Source organism: Panthera uncia, chromosome C2 (assembly GCF_023721935.1).
Source record: "Panthera uncia isolate 11264 chromosome C2, Puncia_PCG_1.0, whole genome shotgun sequence".
NCBI classification, from domain to species: Eukaryota; Metazoa; Chordata; class Mammalia; order Carnivora; family Felidae; genus Panthera; species Panthera uncia.
Window position 1 is genome coordinate 66,055,940 of NC_064810.1, and position 23,581 is coordinate 66,079,520.

The 23,581-nt window shown below is 37.0% G+C and overlaps 1 protein-coding gene across 11 annotated transcripts in view; it reads right to left on the bottom strand.

Moving 5' to 3' along the window:
• Positions 1 to 23,581, bottom strand: part of GOLGB1 (golgin B1) — an 89,311-nt gene that overhangs the window by 22,404 nt on the left and 43,326 nt on the right. For all 11 annotated transcript variants that reach the window (XM_049628248.1, XM_049628247.1, XM_049628245.1 and 8 more), the window contains 4 exons: positions 22,280 to 22,394; positions 19,777 to 19,850; positions 11,507 to 16,692; positions 8,766 to 10,680 (listed from right to left, as the gene is read on the bottom strand). In XM_049628248.1, coding sequence (XP_049484205.1) covers positions 8,766 to 10,680; positions 11,507 to 16,692; positions 19,777 to 19,850; positions 22,280 to 22,394 — 7,290 coding nt within the window. The remainder of the gene's footprint in view (positions 1 to 8,765; positions 10,681 to 11,506; positions 16,693 to 19,776; positions 19,851 to 22,279; positions 22,395 to 23,581) is intronic.

The following is a 23,581-nucleotide window of genomic DNA, read 5'->3' on the forward strand; positions in this document are numbered from 1 at the left end:
TAACACTGGCTTTGAGAACCAAAGGGAGCTAATATCTGGAGTTTTTATAATCAGTGGGGCTTACCACCTAGAACTTTACAGATGAACAGCTTGGCTCTGGGAGAGCTGGAGGGCAAGAGAAAATTAAGTCCCTTCCAATAAAGAGCACAACAAATAGCCCTGCTGAGATATAGCATAAAAGCAGCAGTTTGAAAAAATGCCTGGGGCATACAGGAAGACTTATCTATTAATCTCAGAGTGTATGCTGGAGGGCCAAGGATCTTTGGGAGACTTCTCCAAGAACAAAAGAGCTGGCAGGTGCCATTTCCCTCCCATGGGAAATAAGAGATTTCCTTATCTCTTCTTGATAAGGCCACTACTTGCCATGGCTGACTTGATGTTGCTGACTTTCCTAACACATAGATATAAACATGGAGAGTTAGGCAAACTGAGGAATCAGAGGAATAATCCCCAAATGAAAGAACAGGACAAAGAGAGAGAAATGAAATGGAGATAAGCAATATGCCTGATAGAGGATTTAAAGTAATGGTCAGAAAGATACTCATTGAACTTGAGAAAAGAGTGGAAGATCTCAGTGAGACTGTCAACAAAAAACCAGAAAACACACAAAAAAAGAACCAGTCAGAGAGGAAGAACTCAATAACTGAAATTAAAACTACACTAGAGAGAATAAATAGTAGAATAGAGAAAAGAGAAGTACAAATCAGTAACCTGGAAGACAGAGTAATGGAAAACAATCAAGCTAAACAAGAGAAAGAAAAATGAATAAAGAATGAGAATAGATTAAGGGAACTCAGTGATATCTTCAAGTATAACGTTTGCATTATATGGATCCCAGAAGAAGGAGAGAAAGGGGGCAGGAAATTTATTTGAAGAAATAATAGCTAAAAATTTCCCTAATCAGGGGGAAGACACATAAATCCAGATCCAGAGGCACAGACAGCCCCCAACAAAATCAACCCAGGGAGGTCCACACCAAGATACACAGTAATTAAAATGGCAAAAATTAATGATACAGAGAATTTTAAAAGCAGCAAGAGAAAAGAAAACAATACGTACAACAGAAAGCCCATAAAACTATCAGCTGATTTTTCGGCAGAAACTTTGCAGGACACAGGGGAGTGGCATGATATATTCAAAGTGCTGAAAGAAAAAAACCTGCAATAAACAATACTCTATCCAGAAGGGCTTTATCTATCATTCAGAATAGAAGGAGAGATAGAGTTTCAGGACAAATGAAATTTAAAGGAATATATCACCACCAAACCAGCCTTACAAGAAATGTTAAAGGGGACTCTTCAAATGGAAAGGAAAGACCATAAGCAGAAGTAAGAAAAGTAGGAAGCACAAAAGCAGTAAAATCAAGTACATCTATAAAAACCAGTCAAGGGTTTCACAAAATACAAATATGTAAAGTATGACACTATATACCTAAAACATGGAGGGGAGAGGAGAAAATTTTGGTACTTTTAGAATTAGTTCAAACTTAAGTGACCATCAGCTTAATACAGACTATTATATGCACAAGATGTTATATATAAACCTAATGGTAACCACAAATCAAGAAACTGGTAATAGACATGTAAAAAAATAAAATGAATCCAAGTATATCACTAAAGAAAGACAGCAAACCATGAGAGAAGAGAACAAGAAAGGAACAGAAAAGATCTACAAAAACAACTGTAAAACAAGCAACAAATTTGCAAGAAGTACACACCTATCAATAACTACCTCAAATGTAAATGAACTAAACTCTCCAATCAAAAAGCATGCAGTGACAGAATGGATAAAAAATCAAGACTCATCTAGATGCTGTCTAGAAGAGACTCATTTCAGACCTAAAGATACCTGCAGATTAAAATTGAGGGGGACAGAGAAACATGTATCATGCAAATAGATTTCAAGGGAAAGCTAGGGTAGCAATACTTACATCAGACAAAATAGACTTTAAAGTAAATACAATAACAAGAGACAAAGAAGGACACTCCATAATCATAAAGGGAACAATCCAACAAGATATAGCAATTGTAAATATTTATGCACCCACCATGGCACACCCAAATAAATAAAGAAGCCCACAACTTAAAGGAAGTAATCAGTAGTAATACAATAATAGTAGGAGACTTTAACACTCCAGTGAAATCGGACAGACCATCCAAATAGAAAATCAACAAGAAAACAGTGGCTTGAATGACATGCTGTACCAGATGGACCTAACAGACATACTCAGAACATTCCATCCTAAAACAGCAGAATATACATTCTTTTCAAGTGCACATAAAATATTCTCCAGAATATATCATGTTAGACCACAAACAAGTCTCAACAAATTCAAAATGAGTGAAGAGGTATCATGCATCTTTTCTGACAATGCTACATATAAAACTAGAAATCAACCCCAAGGAAAAAATCTAGAAAGAACACAAATACATAGAGATTATATAACATGCTACTAATGAATGAGTCAACCAAGAAATCAAAGAGGAAACTTACAAATACATGAAGACAAATGAAAATACAATGATCCAAAATCTTTGGGGTGCAGCAAAAGTGGTTCTAAGAGGGAAGTTTATAGCAAAACAGGCCTACCTCAAGAAGCAAGAAAAATCTCAAATAAACAATCTAACCTTACATTTAAAGGATCTTTAAAAAAAGAATAACAAAAAAAATCTAAAACCAGCAGAAGGAAGGATAAAATAAAGATTAGAGCAGAAATAAACAAAATAGAAACTAAAAATACAATAGGAGAGATCAATGAAACCAGGAGCTGGTTCCTGGAAAAGACCAACAAAATTGATAAAATATTGGTGAGATTCATAAAAGAGAGAGAGAGAGAGAGAGAGAGAGAGAGAGAGAGAGAGAGAGAGAACTCAAATAAAATCAGAAATGAAAAAAGAAATGACCGACACCACAGAAATACAAAGGATTATAAGAGAATATTATGAAAAATTATATGCTAACAAATTGGGCAACCTAGAAAAAATGGATAAATTCCTATAAACATATAATCTACCAAAACTGAAGCAGGAAGAAACAGAAAATTTGAACAAACCAATACCAGCAAAGAAACTGAATCAGTAATCAACAAACTCCCAACAAACAAAAAAGTCCAGGACCAGACAGCTTCACAGGTGAATTCTACCAAACATTTAAAGAAGAGTTCACCCTGTTCTTAAACTATTCCAAAAAGTAGAAGAGGAAGGAAAGGTTCCGAATTCATTGTATGAGGCTAGCATTATCCTGATTCCAAAACCAGATAAAGACACCACTAAAACAGAGAACTACAGGCCAACTACTCTGATGAGCATAGATGCAAAAATCCTCAACAAAATATTAGCAAACTGAATTCAACAATATATTTAAAAAATCATTCACCATAATCAGAATTTACTCCTGAGATGCTGGAGGGTTCAATATTTGCAAATCAATCAATGTGAGATCTTTTCAATATCTGAAGAAAAAGCACTTGACAAGGTACAACATCCATTCATGACAAAAACCATCAGCAAAGCAGGTTTAGAGGGAACATACCTCACCATAATACAGGTCTTATATGAAAAACCCACAGCTAACATCATATTCAATGGGGAAAAACAGAGCTTTTCCCCTGAGGTCAGGAACAACATGAGGATTTCCTTTCTCACCATCACCACTTTTATTCAGCATAGTACTAGAAATCTTAGCCACAACAATCAGATTAAGAGAAAGAAATAAAAGGCATCCAAATTGGTAAGAAAGAAGTAAAACTTTCACTATTTGCAGATTACATGATACTATATATAGAAAACCCTAAAGATTCCACCAAAAACCTACTAGAACTGATAAATGAATTCAGTAACTTCACAGAATAAAAATCGATATACAGAAATCTGTTGCATTTCTATTTACTTAATGAAGCAACAGAAAGAGAAATAAATAAAACAATCCTATTCACAATTGCAACCAATAATAATGAAATACCTAGGAATAAAATTCACCAAAGAGGTGAAAGACCTGTACTCTGTAAACTATAAAAACACTGATGAAAGAAATTAAAGATCACACACACACACACACACACACAAATGGGAAGATATTCTATGCTCACGGACTGGGAGAGCCAATATTGTTAAAATGTCTATACTACCCAAAGCAATCCTTAATCAAATGCAATCCCTATCAAAATACCAACAGCATTTTTCACAAAACTACAATAAATAATCCTAAAATTTGTGTGGAACCACTAAGACCCTGAATAGCCAAACCAAACTTAAAAAAGAACAAAATTGGAGCTATCACTCTCCCAGATTCCAAACTATACTACAAAGCTGTAATAATCAAAACACTATGGTACTGGCACAAAAACAGACACATTGATCATTGGAAAGAATAGAGCCCAGAAGTAAACCTATGATTTAATCAATTAATCTATGACAAATGAGGAAAAAGACAGTCTCTTCAACAAATGGTGCTGGGGAAACTGGACAACTACATGCGAAAGAATGAAACTGGACCACTTTCTTACACTATACACAAAAATAAATTCAAAATCGATTAAAGACCTAATTGTGAGACCTGAAACTATAGAAACCTAGAAGAGAGCACGGGCAGTAATTTCTTTGGCCCCAGCAACATTTTTTCTAGTTATGTCTCCTAAGGCAAGGAAAACAAAAGCAAATATAAACTATTGGGACTACATCAAAATAAAAAGCTTCTAGAAAACAAAGGAAAAAATAAACAAAAAAAAGACAACCTACTAAATGGGAGAAGGTATTTGTAAATGATACATCCACTAAAGGGTTAGTATACAAAATATATAAATAACTTATAAAACAACACCAAAAAACCCCCACACAATCCAATTTTTAAAAGGGCAGAAGACATGAACAGATATTTTTCCAAAAAAAGACATATGGCCAACAGACACATAAAAAGATGCTCAACATCACTAATTATCAGAGAAATGCAAATCAAAATCACAATGAGATACCTGTCAGAATGGCTAGAATCAAAAACACAAGAAACAACAAGTTTTGGTGAAGATACGGAGAAAAAGGAACCCTCACTCACTATTGGTAGGAATGTAAACTGATGGCATCTACTGTGGAAAACAGTATGGAATTTCCTCAAAAAATTAAGAACAGAATTACAATATGATCCAGTAATTCTACTACTGGATATTTATCCAAAGAATACAAAAATACTAATTCAGAAAGATATATGCATCCCTATGTTTACAGCAGCAGTAACACAATATCTAAAATATGGAAGGAATCCAAGTGGTCCATCAATAGATGAGTGGATAAAGAAGATGTATTTATATACAATGGAATAATAGTCACAGAAAGGAATGAAATCTCACCATGTGTAACATGAATGGGTCTAGAGTGTATAATGCTAAGTGAAATAAGTCAGTCAGAGAAAGACAAATACCATATGATTTTACTCATATGTGGAATTTAGGAAACAAAACAGTCAAAGGAAAAAGGAGGCAAAAAAGCAGACTGATGTTTACCAGAGGGGAGGTGGCAGGGGGATGGGTGAAACAGGTGAAGGGGACGAGGAGTCCACTTATCCTGATGAGCACTGAGTAATGTATCGAATTGCTGAATCACTATATTGTATACCTGAAACTAATGTAACACTGTGCATTAATTACACTGGAATCTAAAAACAATTTAAAAAAAAAGAATGAAGATCTCTCTGGAGATTTGCTCTCTACCCTTTAGGTAAACATTGTCTAAGTACTTATTTGATTATGGGAAAGTCCTAAGGAAGTTCGGACAGACTGAAAACTCTGGAATGTTTTCAGAGTTGTTTGTGACATTGTATTAGAATCCTCAGGGCTAATTCTCTGCCACTTGGACACTCAGACTTTCCCTTGAATAACTAAGTAGAGAACCAAAGTAAGCTAAATCCCTTTCGGATCTAAATCATTTCTGGAGTGGTCCTGAGGGAAAAGGAGTGTGTTGTAGAAAGAGGTGATAAACTGCTAGCCTCAGCTGAATGTTGAAACTGATAGTGGTTGACTTAAGATAGCTCCCATAACTATCATATATGCAGCCAGTGACTGAGAGACTATATGCTTCAATGCCCATGACATAGACTGAGAACAAGATATGAGGGAAAAGAGTTGATGGACAGTTAATGATACATTCAAGAAGTATGCAGAAGCACCTCAGCAGACTGCAGTGGGCCTCATTTGTAGTATCACCCAGTCAGACTGTCAGGCTTTCATGTGATTTATAACCCTGCCTAGGCTTTAGGATTCATTCATGGCAGAAATAAAGGCCTCAGTCTCAAATGTTTCCGTAACTCCCCTACGTGACAGTTTTACAAAATGGAAAAAACAGCGTTTTCAGTAACAACCACAAAAATAGAGAATGATCCCCAACTATGTTGATTACCTACCATATAGTTAATTAATTACCCCATGCTAAAAACCATAGGAAATACATACAAGTATAAGACATGACACTTAACCAAGAGTTTAGAATCTAATCAGGGAAATATTAAGTGTATAGAAATTAAACACACACAGACACATACACATATATACATCAAGACAATATGGAACAAATCAAAGTACTAGAGAAGTACAAACAGAAGGCAATGGACAATTAAGTGATTTGGAAATACAACCAGAGAATTTGAGCTCCAGGGAGATGTTTAAATAGTGGGAAATATTTGCCCAACAAAGGAAAATTCAGAGAACATTTTGGTTCAGAGGATGGTAATGTGGAAGTACTAGATATGATTACTGCATAATGAGGAGTTCAGTTTGGCTGCAATGAAGATTACGAGTAATGGAGTAGTAACAAGGAAGGCTGGAAAGAAGGACCTGAACAAGATATAGGGTGTCAAATGCCAGAGGTTTGAATCCTAAGCCTATTCTAGAGTAATACAACTTTTAAAGATTTTTGAGCAGTATAGTAATAAGAAAGAAGAGCTTAAGATTTATTCAGTGATGATATATAAAATATACTGGAAAGGTGACAAACTCAAAGAAGCAGTATCACAACAGTTAAGTGTATAGTGTTAAGAACTTATCTTAAGATATCGATGATGGAAAGGAAAAAGATATTTGAAGCCCACTGTGAGTAAAGTGACAGACCTTGATGATTAAATGAAATAAAATCATGGATAGCTATGAGCCTTAGGGAACAGAAGAACACTACTATGAGTTATAGAAATGTAGAAATTATAAAATGCTGACTTGGCTTGTAAATATCCAGCAGACGAAAATATGGAATGGGGATTGAGAGAAAGCATTGTGAGGTAGCAAGTTTAGTCCCCAGTGTTTACGATAAGTAGAGCAATTCATTAAACAAAACCTTGTCAATTAAGAATCTAACATAATAGCTTCCAGGAAAAAGATTTTGACTTCGAAGATAATCAAGTCCTGGGTGCTATAAACTACAGCTTTGAGGTATATACTGTCCTGATGAAAACCTTTCACATTTGCATTCTGAAAGCAATGAAAAAAGTTTAAGCTCCTAGGACAAAGTCTGCTGAACTGAAACTATTTTTAAAATATAAACAAATATGTACACATTGTATTGCTGTCAAAACAATAGCTGGAAAGAGGGGCTTTGTTTGGATTACAAAAATGAAAAAATTATCTATAAATGCTAGATATTAAGTGTAATATGAATGAACACATTGTCTACAAAGAAAAAGAAAAATTAGAACAAGTCTTTACAGGTAGGGGAGGGGCGCCTGGGTGGCTCAGTCGGTTGGGCATCTGACTTCAGCTCGGGTATGATCTCACGGTTCGTGGGTTTGAGCCCCACCTCGGGCTCTGTGCTGACAGCTCAGAGCCTGGAGCCTGCTTTGGATTCTGTGTCTCCCTCTCTCTCTGCCCCTTCCCCCACTCATGCTCTCTCTCTCTCTCAAAAATAAACATTAAAAAAAAATTAACAGGTAGGAGAAATGATCTCTTTACTCAGGCTAATCTTAAAAACTAGAATTTTCATATTCTGGACACTGGTCACTTTTTAAAATGGAAAATCCAACCTTTTGAAGCTCAGTTTATTTCCTATTTGGCCTAAGTACATGGCCTTGACAGAGTCAAGAACTGTCATGAAAGTGAAGGCAGTAATGTCACAAAGCAGAACCTAGCTTGGCTCATATAGTTCCAATTTTTGCCTCTGAATCTTGATAACCTGGAAGTTTTTAAGAAAACAGACCTCGATTAAACTACTGGATCCTGCTAAAAGCAGCAAAATTTTAGTATTAGAGATCCTCATTAGCTTTCTCTCAGATTGAAAAAAAGTTGGGTATTAAACTTATTTAAATTAACCATTTTTACATTTAACTTTTTTGTGACAAATTAGGGTTGAGTTATATGTAATTATGAGATGAACTGAATCCTCTCTACCCTTAATTCTACCAGATGACCTATTGCTAAACTGTCACTGTAAGAAGGCACTGAATGATCCCTATACCTTCATTCATTGAACTATGACAAATTCTGGAAATATTTATGTGTGTGTTTAAAATATATAAAACAGCCTCCATCTCTTCATTCTTTTGTAACCAATGGAGAGTTTTGTGCACAGAAAATCTGTAATTGTTTTTAAATGGAATGGCAGATTTAAAGTAATTTAAGTAATGTCTGTGTTTCTCTAAGAGCACACAGAATCTGTGAGATGGATAATACTGTCTCAGAGTTCCCAGATAATATGTATAAGAATGTGCTTATCTTTTTTTCCATGGAGACGAAAATTATAAAGAAAGGCTCAAAAACTCCCAAACAAAGACCAGAAAGAGAACCAGACACTCACTAGTCGGTCTCTGTCATTTTGGAGTGATGACATAGCTTTTTTTAAACTCTGGACTTCAGCTAGGCTGGTCACAGGCTGGGCCGCAGACCTCTGCTTCCCCTCCTCCAACTTGCGGAATTTCTGCAGTTCATTCAACAGGTGATCTCTCTCATTCTGTAGACTGGCCATAGCCTTGGAAAAGGACTGCACTTGACTGTAAGAATCTTCTAGTTGTGAGGACAAGTGAAGCAGTTGCTCATCTTTGGACAAAAGCTGTTGGTTAAGTTTCTCAAGGTGAGGCAAGCTGCTATCCTCAGTGGAGTTCGCTGAAAGGGCAGCTTTAGAAACAAGAGCATCTCTCTCCCTGCTTAAGAGGCCCTGTTCTTCTCTCAGCTGTGCCAGCTCCTCGAGACTGGCCTCGTATTTCCTTCTCAGTTCATCAAGCTCCTCATTGGCATGATCCCTGCTATTTTGTAGGGAGTTCATAGACCTTCCGAAAGACTGGATTTGTGCTGTGAGATCTTTATTTTCTTTGGTGACCATGAGTAATTTCTGTTCCATCTCCACTAGATCTCTTGCTAGCTCTGCCACTCTCTCTTCTGCAGTTTCTGTTTCATTTCGCATTATCCCGGCATCATGGTGAAGATGCTTTAATTCTTTCTTCAGTTTATCTTCAATTTCACCCACTTTCTTGGCAGCTTCCTTCTGAACACAAATCAACTCCTTTTCCAGTTCTGTAATTCTCTTCTGAGAGGAGGAAAGGGTAGTACTTAACTTCTGTACTTCTTCTTCTTTTACTTTTAATTGGGCCTGAAATATCCCTAAAGTTCCTTCTTCTTGCAAGGCTGTCAACTGTTTCTTTAGTTGAGATATAGATGCATTCAAGCTCTCAATCTCTCTAGACAAACTTTGTTTCTCCTCCTCTAGAGCAAGTGAGGACCTCCGCAGATCCTCCTTTGCTTCCTCAGACTCCTTCAGCTTTCCTTCCAATTTAGCACATTCACTTTTTAGCTCCTTATTCTGCTGAAGTTGGGCTTCAAGTAGTTGTTTTTGCTGGCAGTCCTTTCTTGATATCACTTGGTTCAGGTCTTCTCTATACTGGATCAGTTCTGCATCTAATTTGGCATTCTCAGAATTGAGATCATCCATATGACTTCTCAAGCATCGAATTTCTTCTTTAAGCTTGTTATTCTCAGCAGCAGCTTCTTGGATGAGTTGATCTTTTTCCAAGATGACAGAGAGATGTCGCTCTTCCAGCTGTTGGTAGTCGCCTACTATGCGGTCTCGGTCATCCTGGAGAGAAGACATGGATTTAACGAAGGAATTCAACTGGGCCTTCTGCTGCAAGTTTTCCTTCTTGATGGTTTTCAGTGTTTCCATAAGCTGGTTGGTTTTGTCAACAGCTTTTTTGTTCTCCTCTTCTAAGACAATATTCTCCTCTTCCTCCTGGGACAACAGGTTTTCCAATTCTTTAATTTCTTTATTATGTTGCTGATGTAGTTCAGCAACAGCTACTTGGATTGCCTGTTCCTTGGCAGAAAGCAGGCTTATAATCTTCTGCTCCTTCATGCTTATTTCTTCATGCAGCCTACTAGTCAGTTGTCTGGAGGCCTGAAGATCAGTCTCTAGCTGTTCATAACTGAACTTACAATTCTGGATGTCAGCCTCTTGCTGCTTTATGATCCCTTCCAAATTCTCTTTCTTTTCCTTACATTTTTCTAAAGAATTATTTAAATCAGTCGACTGGTCTCTGAGAATCTTAAGTTCTGATTCCAACTTAGCTAATTCATTCTGAGAACTGTGGTACAGATGCCGAGTCTCTTCTAGCTGGGACAAAAGTTCTTTGTTTTCCCCTTGCAGAGTATCACAGACCTTTTGTTGAAGCTGGACCTCTGTCTGGGCCTTGGACTCCCAAATTTGCTTATCATGTTCAAGCCTGGAAAAAAAGAGAGGAGGTCATTAATTACAGATTTCAAGGAAAAACTACCTGATGCCTAAGGAACACATACAACAAGTACTCAGACCTACAAATGAATCAATCTTTATGATTCAAGGTGCTCATCCTTTTAATGAAGAGATATTAGTTCTATTGAGTGCTCTGTATCAAAGGTATATTGTACCTAAGGGTATTTCAGTCATAAACTCCCAAATATGTTGCTGATTTTAGTGGCATGACTTTGCGCACTCTAGAAAGCAATATTTTCTATTTTGTTTTACTTTGCTCCAGACAAGCTAATGTCTAGCTTCTTAAAGGAATTATCTTGGTGTGACAGACCATGAGGAAACCTGTCTCAGAGCAGAAAGATCCTATTAAAAGTGGAGGAGTACCAAGTGTTAGTTCCTGAGCTTGAAAAGTGATATAAAATTGGTGTTAGAGGAAAAGAACTCTAACAGGTATATGCAGTATGAATTAATGTGAAATATAGGGAAGAGAAAAGAGGAGATCATTTAGGAAGCTAAAGCAGTCATTTGGGAGTACCACAGTAAAAACCCAGACAAAGATAGTGGAAATGAAAACGAAAAGGGAGAAATCAAAGAGATCTCTCAATAGAAAGATGGGAAGAGAAGCAAACATGGATATTTCACCTTAATACTAGTCAAAATCACTGAAAAAAAAAAAAAAGAAGTGAGGGAGAATATAGCTTCTAGAGAAGTCTAAGCCAAAATGAGTCCTGTAATATCAAAGGCAATAGAAATAGTTTAAATAGTGACTTTCTTTGCCTTCAGTTACATTTAGAAGAGCATAAAACTTATCCATTTACCTGGAAATGTTGATCTTCAATTCTTCCATGTGGATGGACATCTGCCTAAGCTGATCCTTTAGAACACTGCAATTCTCCTCTTTGAGTCTAATTTCTTCTTCTTTTGTTTGAATAGCATCACTGAACTTCCTCTCCCACTTCTTGGCTTCATCTATCACCCTGTCCCGATCATCCTGGAGGGAAGACATGCTCTTAGTGAAAGCTGCAAGCTGGGCCACAGTACTATCAAGGTTTTCCTGAAGTTGCTTAACTTCCTTGTCTTTCTTGTTCAGAGTAATCTGAACCTCTCCAAATGTCTCTTCCAAGTGGACTTTCTCTCTACGCAAAGCATCCAGTTTCTCTTGCATGTTCTTCTTCTCTTTCAGGTGTTTCTCTTCTACCTGCTCCAGTCTCCGCTCCAGATCTTCATCTTTTTGTTTCATTTGGCTTTTAACTGATTCTTTGTTGGACTGAAGTTCCTTTTTCAACTTGAGATTATCTGCTAGGACCCTTGCTGCTTCACTTTGAGTGTCATCTAGCAGTACTTTGAAGCTAGCCAATTCTGTTTCTGCCTTCTTGCGGTGTTCATTGGCTTGAGCCAGATTTTCTTTGGTTATTTCCAAATCTTTTTGGGACTCTGTTTGAACAAATTCTAGGGCCTTTACAGTTCTCTCCAGAGCACTAATTTTCTCTTGATACCTGATGCAGTCCTTCTGCAGCTGCTTTACTTCTTGTTGTTTTTCTTTTAACAGCTCTTGAAGTTCCTTTGCATGGCTTTTATTGCCAGGTTCCTTCTGAGCACCTTGTATTTTCTCCAAATATTCCTTTCGTATTTCTGATTCCACCTTAGTTTTCTCCTTGACTAACTGCTGCTTTTCTTCTTCCAATTCACTCACACACTTTTTAAGGTTCTGCATTTCGGATTCCAGTAGCTCATTTTTTATTTGGGCATCTGTAACATCCTGATAGTAATTGCCAATGCTTCCATTAAGTTCTGCTAATTGATTCATAAGCCTTTCTTCCAAATCATCTTTCTCTTCTTCTGCTGTCTCCTTTAGCTTGGTAACTCTGGCAAGTTCTTCTTGCATTTGCTGATTTGATAGGTTTATTTTGGTTATTTCTTCCTGAAGTATTTTTAGTTCATCATCCTTTGCTGATATTTGACTCTGTAAGGTACTTCTCTCATTTTCTAAAGTCTGGTTAAATTCTCTTTCTTTCTGCTTCTCTTCCTCTAATTCAGCAATTTTTTCTTTGAGCTGATCAATCTGCTGCAGGCAGTTATTAATTTCATCATTTGAACTGACATTCTCATTTTCATCAGGCTTCTTGGCACTGTTCTCAGATGGAACAGATTCTGAATATTCAGTCCTTGTGCTCATGTTCAGAGAGCTTTGTTCATTAGAATCACCTGGGACAGACTGTGTTGTCCCTTCAAAGATATCCCTTTGGTTATCAGGTTTCTCAGTGGCCTCCAGGCTACCTTGTTTGGATACAGTACCTTCAACCTGATGCTTTAAATCTCGAACCTCTTCACATAGAGAGTCCTTCTCAGTCATTAAAGCCTCAAACTCCTTAGAAAGGGTTTTATACTCTGTTTTGACCCTTTCCAGTTCTTCTTTCAAGTTGGAATTGGAAGAAAGAAGTGCTTCCACATCATCATTCGATGTACCTCCTCCAGAATGTACCTCTGCTCTAAGCCGGTCATTCTCTTCTTCCAATTCTAGGATTTTCTGTTGTTTAGATTTAGCAAACTTTCTCATCTTTTCTTTCATTTCCTCCATTTCCCGTTCAGCTTCCTGTAATTGCTTTTCTGCCTCTTTCTTGTTTGCTTCTGTGCTTCTCAACTTGCCATACAGTTCTTGCTTCTCTTGCCTCACAGTTTCCACGACATGCTGAATCCTTTCTGCCTCATTACTAACATTCTCATACGACTGCAGAAGGATTTCATACTCCTTTTGTAACTCTTTGTGTTTCTCTTGCCACTCAGCGCTTTCTGCAATCTTAGAACATTTCAAAGATTCAATTTCCTTCACTAAGTTTTTCTTGTCTTCAGTAAGATCCTCCAGAGCTAATTTCAGACTTTCACAAGAGCCATTGAGACTTTGATTTTCCATTAAAGATCTGTCCATTTCTGTAATGAGCTTGTCTCTTTCTTCCTGAAGAAGAGCTAACTTTCCTAAGAATGTATCTTTTTCTTTATTTTGAGCAGAAACTTGGCTTTCCACATCTGCCAGAGACTTAGTGAGATGTTCAATGGTTTCTCTGGCCAAAGACAATTCCTCTTGGAGACTTTTGTTTTCTTTTAGTGCTTCTTTTCGGGAAATAAGAGCAGCTTGCAGTTTCCTCTGTATTTGTTGCTTTGCTTTACTTTCTTCCCCAGTCTCCTCTGGTTTTTGCTTCATTTCACAAAGTTCCACCTGCAACTGCTTTATCTTCTCATCATGTTCTTTGGCTTGCATTTCCAGCTGTGTATGGAGAGCCTTGATTAAATCCTCTTGTTCCATTATCTCTGTCTGTACTTTCATAAGCGCCTCTTCTTTCTCACTAAGCTGTCCAGAAAGGTATCTAACTTCTTCTTCCTTTTTGCTTAGGAGTTTCTGCAATTCATCTAGTTCAGGCTGTAATTCTCTTAAATGTTCTAATCCAGCAATTTCTAGCTGACTGCTTTCCAACTTCTGCCTCAGGCTTTCTGCATGGGTTTCAGCCTCATGGGATGCTGTCTTCAGGCTCCGGATTTCCAAATCCTGTTTATTTATCTGCTCTTGTAACTGAAATACCTCTTCTGATTTTTTAGTGAGCTCACTTGTCACAGAACTAATCTTCAATTCCAACTCCTCTTTCTGGGCCTCTATCTCTTTCAGCTGGTTCTTAATCTGGACAACAGAAGTACTGCTCTGCAGAGCATCTGCATCTCTAGGAGAAAGCGAGTCAGATTCTGAAACAGATTGAGTAGGTTGCTGCTCTGTGGCTTTGAATAAAGGTTCTTTTAAACTTTGATTTGGAGGTCCTGGATCCTGCTGGTCGATGCTCAGGAGTTTTCTGTCTACAGACTCCTTTACTTGAATCTGGAGTTGTCTTAGTTGGTCTCCGATGTCCTCATTTTCCTTCCTCTGCTCATCAAATTGATCTCGTAAGTGATTATAATCATCCTTCTGTTGCTTTAGTTCCTCTCTAAGATGTCTTTCTTTTTCTTGTGCCTTCTGTAGAATCGCCTTTCGAGAGGTTAACACCTCCTGTAGTTTCTTTTGAAGTTGCTCCTTTTCTTTTTCAAGGTCCAGCATCTTTTCTTCCAGCTCTGGTTTCCAGTGTTCTCCACTGCCCACACCAGGTGGACTGATGGCCACTGTTTCTTTTACAGGTGCTGCTGAGTCTCCATCACCTACATCCTTGTTACCTGTGGTTAACTTTTGGATAACTGCTTGGTTTTCAATGATTTCTGCTTGCAGCAAATCTATTTTGTTTGTCTTCTCTTGCAGGTTCTGATTCATCTGTTTGATCACAGCCTGTAACTCTTCTTCAGCTGCTACCTTCTCTTCTAAATCCTTCCTTACATGCTCTAGCTCCACCTCTTTCTCAGATATTATCTGTTTTAAAGAAATTTCTATTTCTTGGCACTTAGCAGTCACACATTTTTCTGAGTCTTCTTTGCTTTCTTTGTCTTCTTCCATTTCTCTCTTCTCACTCTCATTGAGTGGGATCTCTTTCGTAGATTCATCTTTCACTTTGGCCAATTCCTCTTCTAATCTACTGACTCTCTGTAGAAGTTCCTTTCTGTTAATAAGAGCTGCCTGGAGCTTTCTCTTTCTCTGTTCACTTTCTTTCTTTACAAGGTCTAATTCATGCTGAAGTTCTTCTTTACTTAGGAGCCCTGCTGGGTTCAGCTCATCATAATTCTGTTTAAGGCCAGAAACAACTTCTTTATCTTCTTCTATCTGCTCTTTTTTTGCCTCTTCAGCCCTGGATAATAAGTTCAACTGTTCTTTAAGAGTCTTAATTTCAATCCCAAGAGAAAACTTCTCCTCATTAAGCTGAACCATTTTCTCAGTCATACTGAAGCTGATTTCCGTCACTTGCTGATCCTTCTCTATGATGGTTTGTCGGAGGGTTTCCACATCTCTTTTTTTCTCTAATAAGAGTTGATCCATTTTTGCTATTTCAAGTTCCTTCTGTGAAAGAGCCTGAGAAAGTTCTTCCATCTTATTTGATATATTCCTTACACATTCTGCGCCTTCAAGAACTTCATTTTCCTTCTTCTCCAGCTGGCTTTGCAGGCTTTTTATCAGTGCACTCTGCTCAGAAAACTGAAGCTGCAAACCATCGAGTTCATTCTGCAAAACTTCAATCTTCACATCTTTAGATTTGGCTTCTATGCTGAGACTGTGGATCTGTTCAGTAAGCAAGTTGTGATGAGTCGTTTGACTTTCATAGTCAAGTCTTCTTTGCCTTTCTGCTTCTGCAAGGCTCACTTCCAGTTGTTGTACCTGAGCCCTCAGTTCCGTTACCACACTAAGTTCCTTCACTTGAGAGAGAAGTTGGTCTCTTTCTTCAGACAAAGCAGTGAATGCACTGTTGGTATTTTCGGCATTTTTCCTAAACTCATCAATCAACTGGGTTAGGTTGCTGATTTCTTTAGTTTTCTCATCTAAATTTTCCTCATAGATTTCCTCTGCTTTATGAGAGCTTATCTCGAGCTCCAAAATTTGCCTTTTTAGCCTTTCCAATTCATCCTGGTGACACTGACAAATTCCTGGTACAGCAGAAAGGGATTTATCAACATCATCCTGTTTGGTTGATTTTAATTCCATTTCAGTGTCATTTAAAGATATATCTTCAGATGTTCTATTTTGATGTTTAGTACTCATCTGCTTTTCTTTTTCAAGTGTTGGAAGACTGCTCCCTTCATGTGGCATTGGGGGAAAATGTTGCCCTGTATCTTCAGGCAATACTTTCATGCTAACTGTAAGTATTCCTTCACTTTCTGCCTGCTTCATTTCTTTCTGGTCAGGGACCTCAGCGTCCTCCTCGGCCTTTTTCCCCTGAAGCTGCAGCTTAAGAAATGCAATCTCTTCTTGAGCTTCTTTCATTTCCAGCAATAAAACGGACAGTTCTTTATGTTTCTGAGAAAATGTGTTGTCTAAGACATCCTGTCCACTCTCCTCAGCAGAAGAGCTACTCTTGCCGAGTCCGGTAATATCAACCATGTTGACCTATTTTTTAAAAAAGAAAGGAAAAGCCTCAATCAGATGTCTTATAAGAAAGAGCCTAACTAAAAACTCATATTTCAGGCATTTTTCAAAACCTGAAAATCTCTAGTCCAAACCTCCTTCCATAAAGCTGCTAAATACTTTTAAAATCAGTTATTATTTCCCAAACTGGACCTCTGTGTGAGAGTACCCTGTCAATCCTATATTGAGGTCAAGCCATATTCATAAGACCTATATAGTAGCCTGGAACTCCTTTTCTGGATATCCCGTACTTGGGAAACTTTTTCTTTAGATTAAAATTCCTATTTGTTTCTCTTGAGAATTGCTTAAAAATAAAAAGAAAAGCAGGAAATGCATTAAATTTTGCTTGATCCCACACCAAAAAGGAAGTTATGAGATCCTTTTTCCTAAACTATCCGTTGAAATGGGAAATATTACATAAGATAGCCATTACCACCAGATAAGTGGATCATTAAACAAGTAGGTTGAGATAAACTACCATAATCAAATAACCAAAAAGAAGTTCCACTGAGGGGTGGGTATGAAATTACAGACTTGTCTGACAAAATATTAACCATTATTATTACAAAGATAGCTGTGTTAGACTGCTTAATCCATATACATTGTTTCTATAATTGTCTTCCTGGGAAACAAAATCAGTGAATCTCCTGGTAAATTTCATTAGAACTTTACTAAATTGAGTTTGGAGACAGTGTACACAATGAAATCTCCACCTTTGCCAACAGCACCATTTTTTTTCCCCCGAAAAAAATTCCAATTTGATAGGAGGAAAAAATCCCCACAGGACTGTCAAATAATGTAGTGGCCAAGAGTACAAGCTCTGCAATCCAACTGAGTTCACATCTTAGCTCTGCCATTTACTAGCAAAAGCTGGCACACAGTAAGTATCCAATGAATATTAGCTACTATGTTGGTAACATTCTCAGCCATTGAATAAGAAAAAATATTCATCACTTTAAAATTATTATTTCAAGAAAGGTTATAATTTTTCATAAGCATTATTTTTAATCATTTAAAATTCTCTGCTGTCTGCATTATTCATAATCAAATTTCTGGAGATTAACACTGGACAGAGTATTTAAGCACATGGAAAAAGCTCCTTTTATAATTTCTTCAGGTCACATGCTTATTTATCCATCCCTATATACACTAAAGACCTGATATAGTCAAGACATCACTTTCTGCCAGAAGACCTCAATATAATTCCTTTTTTGTTCTCTCTCTCGGCCTAAGTATATTTGTTTCCTCTTCTCCATCATGCCAGTTCACTCACTCTCTTCCTTCCCTTGGTCACACCCTCTGCTGCTCTCCATGAGATCTACTAAGTTCAATCAACTTTTTGGCTCAGGTGAAAAATCAATGTTATCCCTAAGATATATACCCAATGTTATACCAGAGAACTTTGTTTTTTCCAGCCACTCTCATTACTTTTTCTGCTAATACTAGCCTTTCCCTTTCAGCTGAGCTTACACTTTCTATGCACCTTTTCTACTCACTTTCTCTTACCCCAAAGGATTATCTTAGGCACCCTTCCTTTTGCAATTTCTTTGTGTGTGTGTGTGTGTGTGTTTTTCCCCTTTCTTTTCCCTTGTTCTCTGTTTTTGTGTTCTCCCTTCTAGTATTGTTTTTCTTTTTCTTTTTTTTTTTAATGTTTTTATTTATTTTTGAGACAGAGAGAGAGAGAGAGAGAGAGAGCATGAGCAGGGAGGGGCAGAGAGAGAGGGAGTCACAGAATCCGAAGCAGGCTCCAGGCTCCGAGGTGTCAGCACAGAGCCCAACATGGGGCACGAACTCACGGACCGTGAGATCATGACCTGAGCTGAAGTCAGACGCTTAACTGACTGTGCCACCCAGGAGCCCCTGTTTTTCTTTTTCTTAAGAAATTACCATCTTTCTTACCTGTTCCTCTTTTTTGATCTAAGTTATCTTGTTTTCACTAGATACTACTGCTAAGCATCTTAAAACATTAAGCACCTGCTTGGCCAAACACGACTCATTTTTACTCTGCCAGTATCCATATAATGCTATAACTTTCAAATTTTAGTTTCCTTTTGCCAAGTTTGTGAACAGCACATCAGCAGTCCCATAAAAAAATACTAAATATAAGTATAATGGTTATTTTTATTGTCAACTTTGCTAAAGCATAGTACCCAGATACGTGGTCAAACATTATTCTAGAATTATTCTACATGTGTCTGTGAAGGTATTTTTTAGGTGAAATAAACATTTAAATCAGTAGGCTTTGATTACCCTCCACAATGTAAGTGGGCCTCATCTAATCAGTTGAGGCCTTAACCAAAAAAAAAAAAAAAAAAAAAAAAAAAAAAAAAAAAAAAAAAAAAAAAGACTGACACCTCCAAACAGAGGGAATTCTGCCACCAGACTGCCTTTAGACTCGAACTGTAACTCTTCCCTCGGTCTCTAGCCTGCTGGCCTACCCTCTAGATTTTGGATTTGCTAGCTCCCACAATTGCATGAACTAATTCCCTTAAAATAAATCTCTCTCTCTACATATATACACACTCCCTATTTTGTTTCTCTGAAGAACTCTAATATAATTAAGCAGACACTTCTATTAAGAAGTTACATTATTCTTCAAGGCCACTTATGACTCTATCACTGACTTCTTAAAACAACAGAATATTTAGGAATCACACATTCTTATAAGTAATTTCAGGTTATAAAAAGCACCATTCTTCAAAAATACTCTTTTTAATATAATCCTAAATGAAACTATGCCAATTTAGTGGAGGGGAACTAGAGATTTTATCTAATCTCCTCACTGAGAAACTTTTCCGAGATGGGCAAAGAAGTTGAGATAAATAATAACCCAGTATGAGAAAGGAATTATCAAATCCCAAACAAATGGCTACTATACTTGTATTCTGGTTCAGGACAAATAAAAAAAAAAAATCCAATATTTTGATATAAATGAGACCAAATGGGAAATAATAACCATTATAACTTTCTCTGTCAACATTAGAAAGTTGCTGAAATGTTTAGGTTTGAAGCTAACTTCTCTTGATCTAGTTCACATTCTGGTTATTTTAAGAACATATCACTTACCTCACTGACTTCTCTATCTGCCTCTCCACTTCTATTCTGAGCCTCCAGGAGAGTAATCTGAGAAGACAGTTTTTCTGAAAGTCACAAAATAAATATCCTTAGATGATTTATGTAGAGTGTTTGAGAAAACAGAGACATGATTGTGTGTGAGGCTATTTGAGATGCATGATATAATCCAAGAGGAAAGAAATAAACAAAATAGTTTTGGGAAGATAAAAGGCTTATTTTATCAAAAAGAAATGGCAAGAGAAGACGTGATATAAGACAGAATGGTGGGGAAAAAGACAGAATGGTTCTAGGTGATGATAGTTAATCTGAATGAAGTATATAAATAGTGGAGGGCTTTAGAGGAGAAGGATGCCAGAGCATGTGAAGAGTAGCAGCTATTTCTGTGGCACAATTTGGGACTTCTAGGGTAATAAATTTGCCTTGATTTATCCATAACCCTACTGTGTTCATAATATACATCTTACATTCATACAGCACTTAAAGGTCTTCAATGTTCTTTCACATATGTTTATAAAGACATCAAATTTTAGCACTAGAACACAGCTATCTAATCTCCTCAATGACCATATAAAGAAACATTGAAATGACATGACCTACAGCTAGTTCACAGAGAGCTGGGATCATAATCCAATCTTCTAAGTTCTACCCCATGTTCTATTTTGATACATATATCTCAAAAGGGTAGTAGTACCTTGGAGGATAAAAACACTTGAGTATTAACATGCCCCCAAGAAGTTTATACACTTTCTGAGAAGCTAAGACAGGTATGTTAAAGGTAAAAAAAGCATTTTATACTACATCTAAATGTCTTAACAGGACCTACATGGGCTCTCATGAGTTGACCCCACCTATTCTACAACCTTTTCTTCTGCACTGGCCTTTTTTTGCTCACTCTCCTCCCAAAATACTGGCTTTATTTCTGTCTGCAAACATATCAAGTTTATTCAGATTTCATGGTATTTGCACTGCTTTTTTCTCTGCTTGGAATGCTTCTTGCTTGGCCTTTTTGAATGGCTGTCCCCTTTTCTTCATTCAGGTTTCAAGTTCTCAGAGAGGCCTACCCTAATGACTCTAATGTTGCTTTCCTCTCTCCCCAGGCATACTTGCAGTTATCTATTTTATTTTTATCCTAATACTTATCATGTTCTGAAATTTTCTTATTTATATATCTGTTCATGGCCTATCTTCCCCTGTAATGTGTTAGGCAAGTTATCACAGCAACTAGATTACTGCTTGGCACATAGAATAGGTACCACAGAAATCTGCTAAATGAATGAATGACAATTCATGAAACAAATGAATTTGAGACAGTATATAATGTGTTCAGACATCTCACAAGATTATTTGAGGAAGAGGTACAGTGGTAGAAATGGAAGTGCAAAAGGGGAGTTGAATAGAATATGACACATAAAGCAAAGGTAACCTAAAACCAAACACAAAAACTAATACAGAAAACCTTAAGGGCAGTGATCCTTGCAGGAAAAAGCAAAGAGAATGGAACTTGTGTAACACCTCTAAACTATAATGAGCTATATGACAGTGATAGGCACTGTTTGCAAAACTGCAAAATAAGCATCATGGATAAAGTCTCAAAGAAGTGCTTTAAGTGGGTTGATTAATGAGCTGAATTTGTGGTGTTCTTTATATATTAGCAACGGTGGGAATAGTCTAATACAGATATATAATCCCCAGCTAAGTAGAACTGAAAAATGGTTAACGTGGAAATACTGTCTCTAGAGTTTAAGAAAGGTACAAACTTGGGGCACCTGGGTGGCTCAGTTGGTTAAGCATCCAACTTCAGCTCAGGTTATGATTACACAGTTCGTGAGTTCAAGCCCCTTGTTGACAGCTCAGAGCCTGGAGCCTGCTTCAGATTCTGTGTCTCCCTCTCTCTCTCTGCCCCTCCCCCACTAGGGCTCTGTCTCTCTCTCTTTCTCAAAAATAAATAAACATTAAAAAAAATAAAAAGAAATGGTACAAACTTTACTTGGTAAAGTACCCTAGTTGAGGTCTGAAAGATGAGTAAGAATTAGCCTGACTAAAGGAAAGGGATAGGGTTGTAAGTAGTATACAGCATGAGCAAAACTCAAAATGTTTTCTACTTTTGGACCTTTATTTTACACTGATCTCTGTTACTTCATCCCCAAAATGTATTACCGGGAATACCCTTTCTCTCATCATTTTGCCTCTTTAAAAATTCATCCTCTTATTAAGGTCCTATTCAAGCCATGCTCCTGAAAAGATCCCTTGACCACTCCAAAATACTGATATCCTACAGCATTTACAACCCATAATGTAAAATGTTATACTTACATAAACACGGGTATGATGCTCTAATTGTTCATTGTGTATTAGTCCTATCTTTAATAACCACCAGCTGTGCTAAGATCATTGTCATCGAATCAGAAAATCTACATGTTATACATGTATAGTGATAAAAGTAGAAGCATGTGGGTTGAGAAGACAGAGAATTATGGTTTTCATTTATACGTACCATTCTCAGCTTTCAGCTCCTCCAGCTCTATAGAACTAAGGAGCAAAGCTCTCTTTTCATTCTCTAGTTCTATCACTTTCTTCTGCAAAAAGGCAATATTCTCCTCAGTGACTACCTAAAATGTAGAAAGACAACAAATCAATGATTCTCAGTGAAAAACCCTCACATAATGCCCAGATAGCCTCTGGCATTTTTGTCTTCTAAAAGTTCTCCAGCCACGAAAATACTTTAAATATGACATCTACGTATTTGCCTAGCTCATCTTTAAAGTAATGCTTTTTATCAGAAGATAGAAAAATTTTCACACAAACTTCTAGTTCATTGGCTTTCAAATTTAAGAATAGGCACTGGATTACAAAGACAGAAATCTCAAGTCTATTGCACAAGAAAAAACATTTTCAGGTCCATAAGTAACATTACCAAGTTTGCTTAATGCCACTTGATAACCAGATCACTCTCTTGTAGGAGACTAAACATGAAGAAGAACAGGGACAAAAGTTAATATATAATCTTTAAAAAGAAGAAGAGCCATAACTGTTTTTTTTTTTCCCCAAGGATAATAAAAATTATCTTGTGCTTCATTTATGCATCCATATTGGTTTTGTTTTCCTAGTGAGGCAAATATCTCATTAGGACACATCTTTAGTTGTCTGTCGTTTTATACAGGTTTTTCTTCTCCAAGGGGATTTTCTATACAATTCTTCATAAAAGTGTAGGATTTTTAAGCCTTGATAGTCTTTACAGCCTACTCAGCCCCAAATCTTCACTTAATGTTTAAAGAAATGGCAAGAGATGAGTTTAAGGATTCTATGACTTATTCTAAGGGAAGTTCCCGGTTTGCATTACAAGGAGCAAGTAAAACACTGACAGAAAAGCCTCAGAATGATATCTTGAAAAACAAGGAAACAGACTTTGGGGCAAACACACCTGCCAGAGTGTGAGAGGGAAATCAATGAAAGAAGAAAAAATGAATTATCAAATCCCAAATAAGAAAAAACGGTACAGCTAAATCCAATCGTATCAATAATTACATTAAATGGACACTAAACACTCTAATTATAAAGTAGAGATTATGAGAAGAAATAAAAGAGCATAACCAAACTTTATGCTGCTTTTAAGACATTCACTTTTTTTTTTTTGAAATTTATTGTCAAATTGGTTTCCATACAACACCCAGTGCTCATCCCAAAAGGTGCCCTCCTCAATACCCATCACCCACCCCCCATCAACCCTCAGTTTGTTCTCAGTTTTTAAGAGTCTCTTATGCTTTGGCTCTCTCCCACTCTAACCTCTTTTTTTTTT